This window comes from Platalea leucorodia (genome assembly GCF_965183815.1).
Source record: "Platalea leucorodia genome assembly, chromosome: 4".
Lineage (NCBI taxonomy): Eukaryota > Metazoa > Chordata > Aves > Pelecaniformes > Threskiornithidae > Platalea > Platalea leucorodia.
Window position 1 is genome coordinate 110,354,000 of NC_138826.1, and position 13,951 is coordinate 110,367,950.

At 34.4% G+C, this 13,951-nt stretch overlaps 1 protein-coding gene across 1 annotated transcript in view; it reads right to left on the bottom strand.

The window, feature by feature from the left end:
- The window catches only part of TBC1D22A (TBC1 domain family member 22A), a 187,501-nt gene that overhangs the window by 143,173 nt on the left and 30,377 nt on the right, over positions 1–13,951 (bottom strand). The window contains exons 5-7 of the mRNA XM_082309017.1: positions 11,100–11,170; positions 5,769–5,897; positions 4,164–4,226 (exon numbers count right to left, since the gene is read on the bottom strand). Of these exons, the coding sequence (XP_082165143.1) occupies positions 4,164–4,226; positions 5,769–5,897; positions 11,100–11,170 (263 nt within the window). The remainder of the gene's footprint in view (positions 1–4,163; positions 4,227–5,768; positions 5,898–11,099; positions 11,171–13,951) is intronic.

The window sequence follows — 13,951 nt, forward strand, 5'->3', positions numbered from 1 at the left end:
CCTCAAGACCATTCACTCCCAACTAACAGAATATTATTAAAATTATTAATAATTATTAATAATTACAATAATAACAGTTTAATTATTATTAAACCTGTATGAGGTTCAACAAGGCTCAGTGCCAGGTCTTGCACTTGGGTCACAACAACCCCATGCAACGCTACAGGCTAGGGGAGGAGTGGCTGGAGAGCTGCCTGGTGGAAAAGGACCTCGGGGTGTTGGTTGACAGCCGCCTGAATATGAGCCAGCAGTGTGCTCAGGTGGCCAAGAGGGCCAATGGCATCCTGGCTTGCATCAGAAATGGTGTGGCCAGCAGGACCAGGGAGGTGATAGTGCCCCTGTACTCGACACTGGTGAGGCCACACCTCGAGTACTGTGTCCAGTTTTGGGCCCCTCAGTACAAGAAGGACATTGAGGTGCTGGAGCATGTCCAGAGAAGGGCAACAAAGCTGGTGAAGGGTCTAGAGAACAAGTCTTACAAGAAGCAGCTGAGGGAGCTGGGGTTGTTTAGCCTGGAGAAGAGGAGGCTGAGGGGAGACCTTATTGCTCTCTACAACTACCTGAAAGGAGGTTGTAGCGAGGTGGGGGTCGGTCTCTTCTCCCAAGTAACAAGTGATAGCAACAGGATGAGAGGAAATGGCCTCAAGTTGCACCAGGGGAGGTTTAGATTGGGTATTAGGAAAAACTTCTTCACCAAAAGGGCAGTCAGGCACTGCAACAGGCTGCCCAGGGAAGTGGTTGAGTCTCCATCCCTGGAGATATTTAAAAGACAGGTAGATGTGTTGCTTAGGGACATGGTTTAGCAGTGGACTTGGCAGTGCTAGGGTAACGGTTGGATTTGATGATCTTAAAGGTCTTTTCCAACCTAAACGATTCTATAATAGTACACCTTTGTTTTACACTGTTGGGTTTTGTTTTGGTTTTTCTTAGTTTTGTTTTTGGTTTTTTTGTTGTTGTTTTTTGTTGTTGGTTGTTTTTTTTTTTTAGTGTTAATCAGCTGTCACATCTCACTCCTCCAAGCTTTCTATCATTTTTCTATCCATTTCATTACTACTTACTATGGAAGAAAAAAGGGGTTGGAGTAGGAAAGATGGATGGGATAGAGTATGGACAAGGATTCTTTTTTTTTTTATTTGAAGGGAGGGAGGCGGGTGGGTGGTGTTGTGGTTTGTTGGTTTGTTTTTTTAACAAGAAAGCAGCAGCAATCTAGCTGTACAATGCCTTGATCACATTGATGAGAAGTATGTCCATCTACTTTACGTGGCTCAATTACACTTGTTACGTGACTCAATTTACTAAACATTCTAACTAAAGAAATATAAGTATGACCAGCAAGCAGGGATATTGGGCTGTATCCAACAGACTAAATTAATTTAAGGAGTAATTCTATGTTACTTGCAAGAGCAATCAAAGTTTCTAAAAAGCCTGGATTTACAACGTCTATTTTAAGGCAGTGTTTAAGATGCACATATCCAATGAAGCATTAGAAAAACATACCTCTGGATAAGTTTAACAAATAACTAGAAATGAAAACAATGCTGATTTTATGAAAAAAATATTTGCAAACGAGATCTCAGTAAGTCACATTAAATGAATATGCTACCTGAGCAATGTTGTTATCTCCCAAAAGACAATTAAAAGGGAAAAAGACATAAATAATTTAATGATCCCACAAAATTAACCGAAACTGCATTCCAGACTGACCTTTACTGAAGAATATTTGCTACGGATGTCCTATTGACATATTGGATTTTACTTAGCAAGAAGTTACCTAGACATAGTATTTCCTTTTTATTTTAATTACTCCCAAGCAATAACAACAGAAATGTTTTATTGTGGGAGCATCTACTACTTCTGAAGTTGACTGTCAGCATTTTCATTAAACCAGCCTATTTTCAGATTAATTATAATTCAGCTATTAAAAAAAAAAAAAATCTTCTTTCAACTGTGACTACTTGTAAAAAATACTGCGCTAATACCTTTTCCACATTAACATACTCTCCAAATTCCCAAACAAACTCTTTAGCTCTAAGTTAATCATTCAAGCAAAAAGGGCTTGTAACTATCCTGTACCTCTAATTCTTTTTAGTGTCTTATTATAGGATGCTTTCCCCAACACACTAAATATTGAACAAAAATACACATTTCAAATGTCAGAAAACCTTGACCGTATCTTCTTTAATTATCAATACAAGTTTACTCTAACATTTCTAACTGTATTATGGAAAAAGCAGATATCCATGGTAAATACAAAGCTGTGTTCCTACAAACTATTATCAAGTTCACATCTAGTCTAAAGAAATGTATTAACCACCTCTTAAGAGCAGTCATATAAATATATCTTGTCTCATGTATAATCAAATAAACAAAAGAAAAAACTAGTCCAAGATCTTACAGGTTTCTATTTCTGACAATATCATCATTTTACTACATAACACTTTACTTCAAAATATTCTCCAAAGACTGACTGTCTTAGTATCATTTTTATTAAGCTACTTGACTTATCCAAATAATTTCATTAAAAGAAAGGACATTCAATGTATTCTACAGAAGATTTACCTGGAATTTCTATTTTAAAGTTGTTTTTACAATTGTTCAGCTAATTTAGAAATAAATACGCTGCCCAGCAGTCATTCTTGAAGAAATGTTCTGTACTTTGCAATCTTCCTTTAAAAACAAGGATATACACAGATTCTTACACCAGCTTCTAATTTCTCCTTCACTAAAACACGGGGGGGGGGAAATACAACATCATTTTGGGGTATGTTCACCTAAACTAAGAACTAAAAAACTGAAATCATTGTACACCAGTCATATTCATTTGAGACAGAGATGATCTTCACTAAAACCTTAAGAGCAGTATAATCACGCAATGTAAGGAAGTAAAAAACCCACCCCACAAAAGCCACCACTTTATGTTGAATGCAAATACATCTTTAGAATAATTTAAGAGACTACTGCTGATACAGTTCAAGAATTTCTTTCCTCCTAGAAGTATTTGAACATTCTTCTTTCTGTAGCCATTTCTTCAGGAAATAATGTTCACCTCCAATTTCATTTACCGACTCATTTCTAGCTGCAACACTGACACTGATCATTTCTTTAACAGTTTATTTCTTGCTGGTATTGTTTCCCTTCTTGTCCCTTTATTTTTCTTACTTTACTCCTGGATTCATCTCTAGAAAAGCTCAAGTACAACACCACTGTGCAGAAAGCAGATGGAAAGCAGTATTCTTATATCATTTTCTTTCAAAAAAACATAATAGGTTATTTCTTCGAACCGATTTCTCCAAAACGTGTAGAGGAGCATTTACATTAAACAAACAATTGAAAGAGCGGAAAACCAAATGAAAGCTAGTTATGCATTTAACTTCTCATATAATCTAATGAACTGTCAGCAGATATTCTGTGTGGCTCTGTAATGATACCAACCAAACCTACATGGAAGTACATTTGAAGGTCTAACTAGAACCATTAGAAAGGAGAAGAAATTGAAGGATTTAAAGAAATAATAGAAAGAGGATGATTCACACGATCTATACTATTTATGACTTGTATACTTTACAAAGAAAAGTCCGTCTGGGATTCAATTACCCAACAATATAGACCAACTTGATGAACATATTTATCATTAACTGATTTATATCTACTACAGTAGTAAAAGAATTTAAATAGCATACTCAACACATAAAACTTCAAAAGAAGCAAAAATCAAATAAGGAACACAAACCAGTCATGCTGCAAATTCACAAAAAGAGAATTTCCCAAGTGGAAGACTATGATAAGAACTTCCAGACCTCGAACGATTTTGACAAATACATAGAACCATGGGAACTATGTTCTGGATTACTTCAAAAACACATTATTAACAAAATATATAAAAAGCAAAAAAGGAAAAAAAAACTCAAAGGCACAAGACCGAAGAAAAAAACTAACAGATTCAATCCAGGAGATTAAGGAGATGCCTTTCCTTTTACTACTCACATCTACAGTTATTCTTAGCCTATACTTATATATCCTCTTTTTTTTTTTTTGACTTTTTTAAGCTAGTTCTGAAGTCAAAATAGCAAGTGTTTTCAAATTAATTAATAACCAACACCATGATATCAGATTAATTAATAAAATGATTTCTAAAAAAAAAAATCTTTAGATATCATTCTTACCTCTGTCACTTTGGGCTGAAGTCTTAAAACTTCAGGACTCATGCGTGGGATATCTATATGGATCTAATTAGACAGAAAGAAGAATACTGTAAAAGGACCCAACAGAACACTTTTTAAACAACACAATAGTTAAAACAATCCTATGGTTTTACAGTATTAGTTATAATCCCATTGTATCACTGTGCTGGTTTTGGCTGGGATAGAGTTAATTTTCTTCATAGTAGCTGGTATGGGGCTATGCTGGGGATTTGTGCTGAAAACAGTGTTGGTAACAGGGATGTTTTAGCTATTGCTGAGCAGTGCTTACACAGAGTCAAGGCCTTTTCTGCTTTTCACACCACCCCACCAGCGAGGAGGCTGGGGGTGCGCAAGGAGTTGGGACAGGAAACAACCGGGACAGCTGACCCCAACTGACCAGAGGGATATTCCATGCCATATGACATCATGCTCAGCCTATAAAGCTGGAGGAAGAAGGGAGGGGGGGACGTTCAGAGTGATGGTGTTTGTCTTCCCAAGCAAACACTACACATGACGGAGCCCTTCTTTCCTGGAAATGGCTGAACACCTGCCTGCCAATGGGAAGTAGTGAACGAATTCCTTGTTTTGCTTTGCTTGCATGCACGGCTTTTGCTTTACCTATTAAACTGTCTTTACCTCAACCCACGAGTTTTCTCACTTTTACCCTTCCAGTTCTCTCCCCCATCCCATCGTGAGGGGAGTGAGCAAGCAGCTGTGTGGCGCTTAGTTGCTGGTTGGGGTTGAACATGACAATCACTATTTTTGGAATAACATGGATTTACTGTATTTCAAAACGTACAGCCAAATCTTTAAGTCACAGTTAACCTATCAATGAGGCAAAATAAAGAAACCATATACTTTGTTTTCACATTTTAGGATCCTTATATCACATTTTGATTGTTTGCAAATTGTAGTCATATTGGCAATACTCATTACCTATGGGTAATTATGAGTACACACATAGTACTACCTCTGTAAAGTCATGTTCAATTCACACCATCATATATACTTGCTACTTAAGGTCAGGCTTGAAGCTGAAAGAAAGATCTCAGCTTCTTCTGTCCTAAGAAAGGCTAAAGTAGGATTGCTTAGTCTGTACTTAGTGATACAAACTATTCATATTAATATAAAACTTGAAGAAAAGTTATCTGCTTATCTGGGTGGGCAAGAATGTTTGACATTCCTATGTTTATTGAACATCATACACAGTTTCAACTTCTTAAGCAGAAGTATGGAGCCAGTAAAAAACAATCACTGTTATACTTTCCTTGTACCATCCTCACTCATTTGAAGGAGGGTCTGAGCAGGAGATGAAAGATTTGAAAACCCAAATAATTTTAAATGGAAAAACATGGTAGCACCACACAGCATGACTAAGGCTGACAGTGAAAGAAATCCATTATTTCAAATTTCAGACCAAATTATTTCACATTTTTGCTTCTGAAATGTAGGAAAACAATTGATTAGAGAGCTGTCTATCAAGTAAGAATAAAGAAATAGAGAAAAACAGTAGCAGACTTCAAAAATCATCTCTAAGTTTTTTAGCAGATGGCCTGTAGGTAAAAGTCACTTCAGTAGGTGTTCTACCTGTCTATAGGTATCTTGGTGATTTTCATCATTTCTGGAATCATAGTATTGTTCAACAAATGCAAAATACTCCTTGCGTTTTCTTTTTAAAGTGCTTTCTCTTCGGTCCACATTTGCAGGAAGATAGCCCTGAAAACAACAGTGAAATGAAAAGGATATTACACTTTGCCTTACAAAAAGCACGGCTGGTATTTGATTACATGTGACAGGAAAGCTAATAAACTGATATAGTGCCATGAAGTCCTACATGGATCAGAATAACTCTTTATAAAATCGGTTTTCTAATCATTCCAACTGATACAAAAGTTCAGATACAAACACCTTAATAAAATCAGCTTTTAAGAAAAAGTTTCAAGTTTTTCCACCTTTAAAAAGCAATTTCTCATCAAGAATTCTAAGATGATGTTTGCCTTCCAAAGAGAAAAGCTCAAATAAGTTCAGATAAATGTAATGCTCTATGAGTTCATTAATTTCTTCATTCCTATGTGGCCATTATTGGAGCAACTTTATTAAATTTTTAAACAAAATACATATTATCTCAGTTGCCTTCAAGTAGGAATGACATATATTAGCAAATATGTTTAAATTATGGTTAAACTTGTAATACAGTGAAGTATTAACTCAAAAGCTTTAAAAACATTCTAGCTACTTTATTTCACTATTTCAGATGAGAAAAAAAAGTAATTTCAAGCTTTTACTTCATCTCAACAGGTTTAAGTTTCATCACAGAAAAAGACTCAACAGCACCAGTGACTGGGCTCTTAGGTGCAAGAACACTAGCTATACATCTCCTTAGCTCTTTCCCAAAAGCAATTTATAAATATTATCTTATTTTCCATAAGACATGGACACATTAAGGAAGTCTTCTGCCAGATATGCAGGATTATACATTGTTGCATTAAGTACAAAATACATCTGAATTGTTCTTCATTGAACTGATTCCTATATATCTGAAAATCCCAATCTTCCCCCCCCCAATAAAAAAAAAAAAATCCATTCTCATTTTCTTCTTTTGTCCAATTTGAACCCCATTTCCAGCATCTCAGCCTACTTTCCATTTAAAAAACAAGCTCATGTTACTATTGCAGCATTTTACAAAAGGAAATATGATTAATGTTATTAAATATTCAGTTTATACATAAAGTACACTTATTAGAAACACCATTATTCATGTAACTGTCTACCAAAAAGTTTCCTGAACATTCAGAAATAGTTAATGCTTTCTTGTAAGCAGCTTGATTTCAAACGATCAACACCAATATCCCATAACACTGCGAAAAAAAGAAAGCTAGTTCATAGTTTACATACATGGCAGTCCTGAAAAAATACTTCATGTAAGAATCATTCTAAAGATAGATGGATTTGAAAGAGATCTGGACATCCAAGACTATGAGAAAAATCTAAAAATCGTATTATTCACTAGTCAAGTCAAATTAAAATATTTCTTGCCAATATTACAAAAGCTCTCCTTCCACAATAACAGCTATCACCATATTAATGGTAATTAATAAAATAGAGAAATCAAATTTATGTCAGATTTAAGTTTCCTTAAAAAAAAAAAAATCCTCATAACACAAAAAAATCCTATATTAGCAGTGCAGCATATATGTGCACTTATACAATGAGCCATAGCCACCACAAGTAACTAATAAAACACTGTGCATTTAACTACAAAAACAACGTTCTTATTCAGTCCTAAACACTACAAGCAAAAATGGAAGGGGTAAACTTAACATGCTAAAATTGCTAATTATACAATAAAATTAAATACTCAAAGTAGTAGTATACAGGTTCCATTACTCTCCTGCAACAATCCAACATCATATCCCATTTCTATAACTTCTGTTTTGCTCAACTTTCAGGGAAAAATAAAAAATACACACCATACTAAAACATCAATAGATTTTTTTTAAACTATCTCTGTATTAAAACCATGTAAAATGTTATTCCCGTATATTTTAGTTTAAGATGACAACAGAATAAGTACAAACATATTACATTCCAGATACCTTAAGAGGTACTTGCTTTGGCAAAACCGTATCTTTTAAGATGTACTGACTTGTGTCTGGTTCCAGGTACTTTAAATTGTGCCAGCTTAACTTTTGCCTCAAGACTCAGTCTGACATTTAATATCCTGTCCCAGTGTTTTGTATTAAGTTAAATATTGAATTCTGCCTCCCGTTTATTCTCAACAGTTGGTTTTTTTTTTTCCTGTAGGATATCTTAGTTCCATTAGAAAAGAATTCATTTGTGAGATCAAATGTGATTGTTCAAAGGATACCAATATTTTCTCAGCAAGTCTTTTTGCCGTTATTCTGTTTCAAAGACTGAAGTAATCTTTCAATTGGACATGTCTTGTTTCCTGTTCACTTTACAAATTAGGTTTTATTTTTAAAAGTTGCAAAGGCTTGAACACATCATCAGAGAATAAATTGGTGGAGAGTTTAATCCATTTATTCATTAATTTCCTCCAAAGGCTTTTGCAACCATATCTTTAGTTTTGTTATTCAAAAGAGAAGTGAGCCTGAATAGTTCCTCTTGCTGTTTAGGTACAGTAAACCTAACGATTTTGCTATATTTTAGAAATAAATCATGTAATTTTTTTCTATATACTGTTACCAGTAGACATTCATAACATCAAGAACCCCTGAGCATTATATTGATTTTCATATGCTTTTCCTTTGAAAAACTGTATTCATCAAACACATATTAACATTATTAACCTTCTGACTATGTAACAAATATCTCGACTATTCAGTTTTTTAAATCATATTTTAAAAATTCCAACTTTAATGCTGATTTTACAAACAAGACAATCACCTTCTGCCTCAGATACTACCAATTGTACTCACTTCCCCAAATAAGTCATGGTTTGGGCTTAAGTAAGACTTCTGAATAATTCCAAAACAAACACATCCAGCCTCAATTTAGCTCTAAACTATGCTTTGGTTTCTTTGGTTTTCTGGTCTTTTTCGGCTTTACAACTGATCTTTAACCAAAACAGTTTTGCTTTTGTACACTTATTTCCCCGATAGCTCCCAGTGCACCTTATAGCACAAAAGATTATCACATTACCCCCTCTTACCTGGGATGTACATTAGCAGTAGGTAACATGTTTAAACACCTAATGTGACTTAAAAATTAATTACCATTAGACAAAAGCATCATGGAGTTTATGAACACAAATACTCAAAGCACTTTCTTCCCCACTTCAGAAAGAAGATGAAACAAGCTGCTGCCTTACAGTATAGAAAAGTAATGATTACTAAATGACTCGTCTTTGTGTTTCTAGAATGTATTAATTGAGGATCACTTAGCAGATAAGCAATCACAGTAAGAATTTCATAAGAAAAGCTGAGAACTTTCAAAATATTGCTATTTGGTGACAGTAAAAAAAAAAAAAAAAAAACCAAAAAAATGCACACTTTCGGAGGTTTCTTACTCAAAAAAAAATAATTCTTAAAGTTAAAACAAAATAACCTGAAGACAGGTTTCTTTGCAGAGGTACGGCAAGACAGCCAAAGATAGGAATTGAACTGGCAGAGATCCTGAACTGGGGTGGTTAAAACAACAGAACAAAGGAACTCTACAGTTCGGAATTTCTCTAGACTAGGAATCTCAGGAATACTAAACTAAAATCAACTTATGGAATGAAGTTGAAGCTCACAGAAAGCCCATGCTCTTACTTGAAATTACGAAAGCAACTGCAGTTAACTTTTGCATAATTGCAATTCTCAGCCTCAGTGTCAGTCCTCTGATTCACAACTTAACCTATCCTTATGCTTTAGCTTACCATGTTTCAAAGTCAATTTTGAGTTAGCCATATTTTTTTTTTTTGAGTGTTTTAAAACAGACAACCTAAACTTGAAGAGTGGGAGAAAAAAAAAAAAAAAATAAAAATGCTCTTTTCATTACCAAAATGTCAGACAACAACTTTGGAAACAGAACTAAAATAAACTGTACACTGCATGTTTAATTTCAATTACAGCAGTATATTTGAATATCCAGCATTAAGAAGCTGCATCTGCATTTAGCATTAGAAGGAACTAAGCCACAAATTCAGTAGAACTCATCAGCAAGAGAGACTCTTTCAGTCACTGGAAATTAGTCTCAATCTGAACTAAATACTTCGCATTCCCCGCTGAATTATTCTATAAAAAGCAAAGCTATTTAAGTCTACCCTCTGAAAAATTCAATAGTGTTAAACTGTTGTGTATAACTCAGAATTTTAAACAGTTCTTAAATGCATGAAGATTTGCTGATAAAGTGTCTTTCACAGCCTCTGGAGAGTAGACAGCATGAGATTTTTCCTTCTTTTTAATACAAACACCTTCACAAGTTCTTCTCCGAACCACAGGCAAACAACAGCTAAAATGCACAACCGTTTGCCATCGTAAGTATTATAGTTGAAAAGATTGACATGAAAAATACTCCTATGAGGACTACATTGGATTTTTGCAGAAGAACCTTTTTAAATATAGTGCAAACACTGAGATTAAAAAAATCCAGTTCTGTAACATCAAACCCAGTGAATCCCAGATTCCCGTAAGCTTGTCTCTGATGCCCAACTGAAACACCTCCGTGTGCTGTTCCACGGTATTTCAGTCAACCTACTCCCAAGCTACTGCCCTTGCAAAATCCTCTGACCACTGGGCAAAGTTCAGAGAGCTCAGCCAGCCAAAAACTCACACTACAAAAAAATGATTAGCTTTTTAATTAGCTTGTCTCCCTGAACTGAGTCACAAGTCTTACATCAGGAGAGCCAATGGCAAAAGGTAACTGACCACAGCGGTTCAGATTTGTTCGTCTTAAACCACTAGAGAAAAATCAGCCAAAAATCCCATAAGGTTTTATCACAGCTTTTCCTCAGTACAGTGTTAATCCTTTCTTGTAGTTACTTTAATGTGAAATCAGAATGAAGCCTTTTGTAGGACACCAATAGGCTTCGTTTCCTCTCCTGTGTACCTTTTTTCAAGAAAATGGTAAGAATGTACTTGTCTTTGAACTCTCCACCGTTCCATCAAAATTGGTTGAAAGAGGCCACTGTTATCACATAAGCCTTTCTTTCAGAGGAAGACAGGTTGAAAAATAAAGATATACAGCTGACATGATTTACTACTACTTCTCATTCCCCTCCTTTCAGTCTGACAAATTAATCTTAAAATTGAGCAAAAGAACAGAACTTTGATTTACCATTCAACAAGAAGACACAATGTTTTCAAGTATCACTGATGGATTACAATGCAAGTAAAATTATTTGCAATGCTTGAAAAAAAAAAACTATTACTACTCAATGCAAAGGAAGAAGGAACAAAAAAAAATACAACTTACTGAAAGAAGCTTCCATGCAATTGGACGAACCCGTTTGGGAATGCCAGACCAACTCAATTTCCGTAATTCTTCTATTAAAAGAGAAGTATTTCATGAGAACTAAGGAAACTATTATCAATTAATATACACAGATATATTCAAATTAGCACAAAGTTGTTTACAACAATGATTATGTCTTCTTATAAAGTCCAGTGAAATTAGAATTATATGGCAGTTCTGACAAATTAATAAAACCCTGGATAATTACTATCCATAGGGATAACTATGATAATAGGCACTGAGTGTGATAAGGTAACTTTCTAGAGTATTTCTCAGCATTACTTTTTAGTATACATGTCTTACATTAACATGCAAGAGATACTCAGACTTATTGTATAGTATGCTTACACAGATCCTAATTAAAAATAAGATTTGAAGTTACAGAAACAGAATGATACTTTATGCCTGAATGCTGGAATTTAATCCCATGCCACATTCTCATTCCTCATGTTGTACTCCTTTCTCTTGAATGCAGCTTGTCAGACACCACACCCAGCTAAACCAATCTGTGGGATTTCACACATTTTTTTTGTGAAAACTGTTTATCATGTGAAAAAAATTATAGAAAAATCATGGGAAATGTAAAGACAAAAGATGCTTAACAGTGTCCCTAAGAAACAGTATTTTTTATGAGATATCTACTCGTAGTTCTTTCTCTTCTTACTCTCGGTAGAAAACATGGGTTAAAATTACACAAGTTTAAATTATCAACCTGCTAAAGAATATAGAACAAGAAAATTCTACTTTTTACTTTGTATATACTTACTCCAATTAATTATATATATATTTGAATTAACTATGTATATTCCAGCAAATTTGGTCTCTATCATATACACATATTTTCCAAATTCTACACTTAGTGTTTTTAAAGTTTTTGTCAATCTACCCCCCCCCAACAAAACGAAGCACAGAAGAAAGCAATTAGAATAAGAACTTTCTGAGTGGATACCACAACTGACTGACTTTGGCCATTTATAAATGCACATTCTCTTTATTTTTTGTTAAGACAAAGACTCCTATTAGCAACATCTGTCTTCATCCTCCCACCCCCACCCTCCTTTTACTACTCTGAAAGCAATCTGCATCTACAATACTAAGAAATGTAAATTATCGTGTTAGGTGTGGTATGTTACCATAGAACAAATCCTTTCTAGACACATTTAAAACTATTTTTAACCAGGAAAACCAGGAATGACAACACAGTCCACAGAAACCAGTACAATATTTAAAAAATATATGATATATTCTAAGAAAAAGGAATCTGATTTTAAAAGTATATTGATGCTAAAGAGTTAATGCAAAAAAAAAAAAAAAAAAGAATTCTTAATTAGCAATTAAAGTTTCTCAAAGAAGCATCAACTAAAGCAAACAAAAAGCTCTAGTAACCTGGGGTTTGCAGCATGAAGTTACCTGATCATTAAGATGTTCTATTTTTCACTTCAGATACATCTTTTACTTTAGCAAAAATGGTACTTGCAAAATCCATTTTGTCTTAAAATGAGATGACAGCATTAATATGAAGTTAAACAAATCATGTCAAAAAAAATTCTAGCTGGATGAATTCATACTTCTATCTCTTTTTCTTACAGAAAATAAAGAGAGAGGAAAATTGGCAGGAGGCAGAAATGAAAGACTGTTACAGCCACAGGTAGATGAGTGGTTTCAGGGTGGTCACTTCAAACCAATCACAACTATTCCAAACAAATGTGGGCCTACCAACAATTGTTCAAGTAAGAAAAAACTTTACAGTACTGGCTATACACATTCAACAAGTTATGTTTTCCCTCTCACTTTGGGCAGCAGGCTCAGCCAAGACAACAGCAACCGCATAGAGATCTCACTTAGAACAGTGAGGCTACGTCACCAAAATCCAAGCAAAACAGTGACCAGATGCTGCATTAGGACCAAAACACAGTAGAAACTCAGAAAAGCAGAGAAAAAGAATAGATATGAAGAAACAAGAAATTAAAAGCCCATCATATCAAAGTGAATGTGTCTATCACAAGTCTTGAATCCAGTCTAACGAAAAAGAATGACTTTCTGATAACACCAACTGTTTTTTGCCTATGAACTTTAAAACACTATTGTATTTGACAAAACTAAGTTTCATTAATAGAAGCTTTTCTTTTCTACAACATTTCAAACCCCTGAAAAAGCCAAAATACACTGACACAGGGGGGGGAATTGAAAAAATATATCTCCTAATATGTTTTTGACTTAGAGACCTGGTTTGTTCTGTAGTTTTGTTTTTAAGGGAACTAATTTAAATCTTTGCTATAGAAGAAGAAATAAAAGGACATCAAGGTTACACCTTGTTAAAACAAGAATACATAAATGAGTCAAGGTTATTTTCTATCAGTACAAATTATATTTAGACATATATTACTCTAAGTGTACCAAAACAGCAGAATACCTAACCATTTAGGAAGATAAATTCAGTCATATACCTCAGGCAATCCAAAGACTAGAATACCAGATACTAAACGAAAAAGTATAAGAACACACCAAATATGAACTGACTTATTTGATTTCCAGCAAACAAAAGATTCTTCAGCCTTGTATTTCCTTGTACTTGTAGCCTATCTGTCATGTCTATGGCAACAGTAAGATTAAATATACTACAGAGTTAATAACATAACTACGCTCACTGTAACTGATTACATTTTATTTTCTTTCTTATTTACAGTCCATCCCTATCCAACATGTTGATCATTTACAGTAAGTATTCTTTGCACAAGAGTTGTAATGCCAGTTCTTCACCTGCCCTCTTTATTAATTGGCATAAGCAGATTATTGCCTGCTCTTGAATCTGG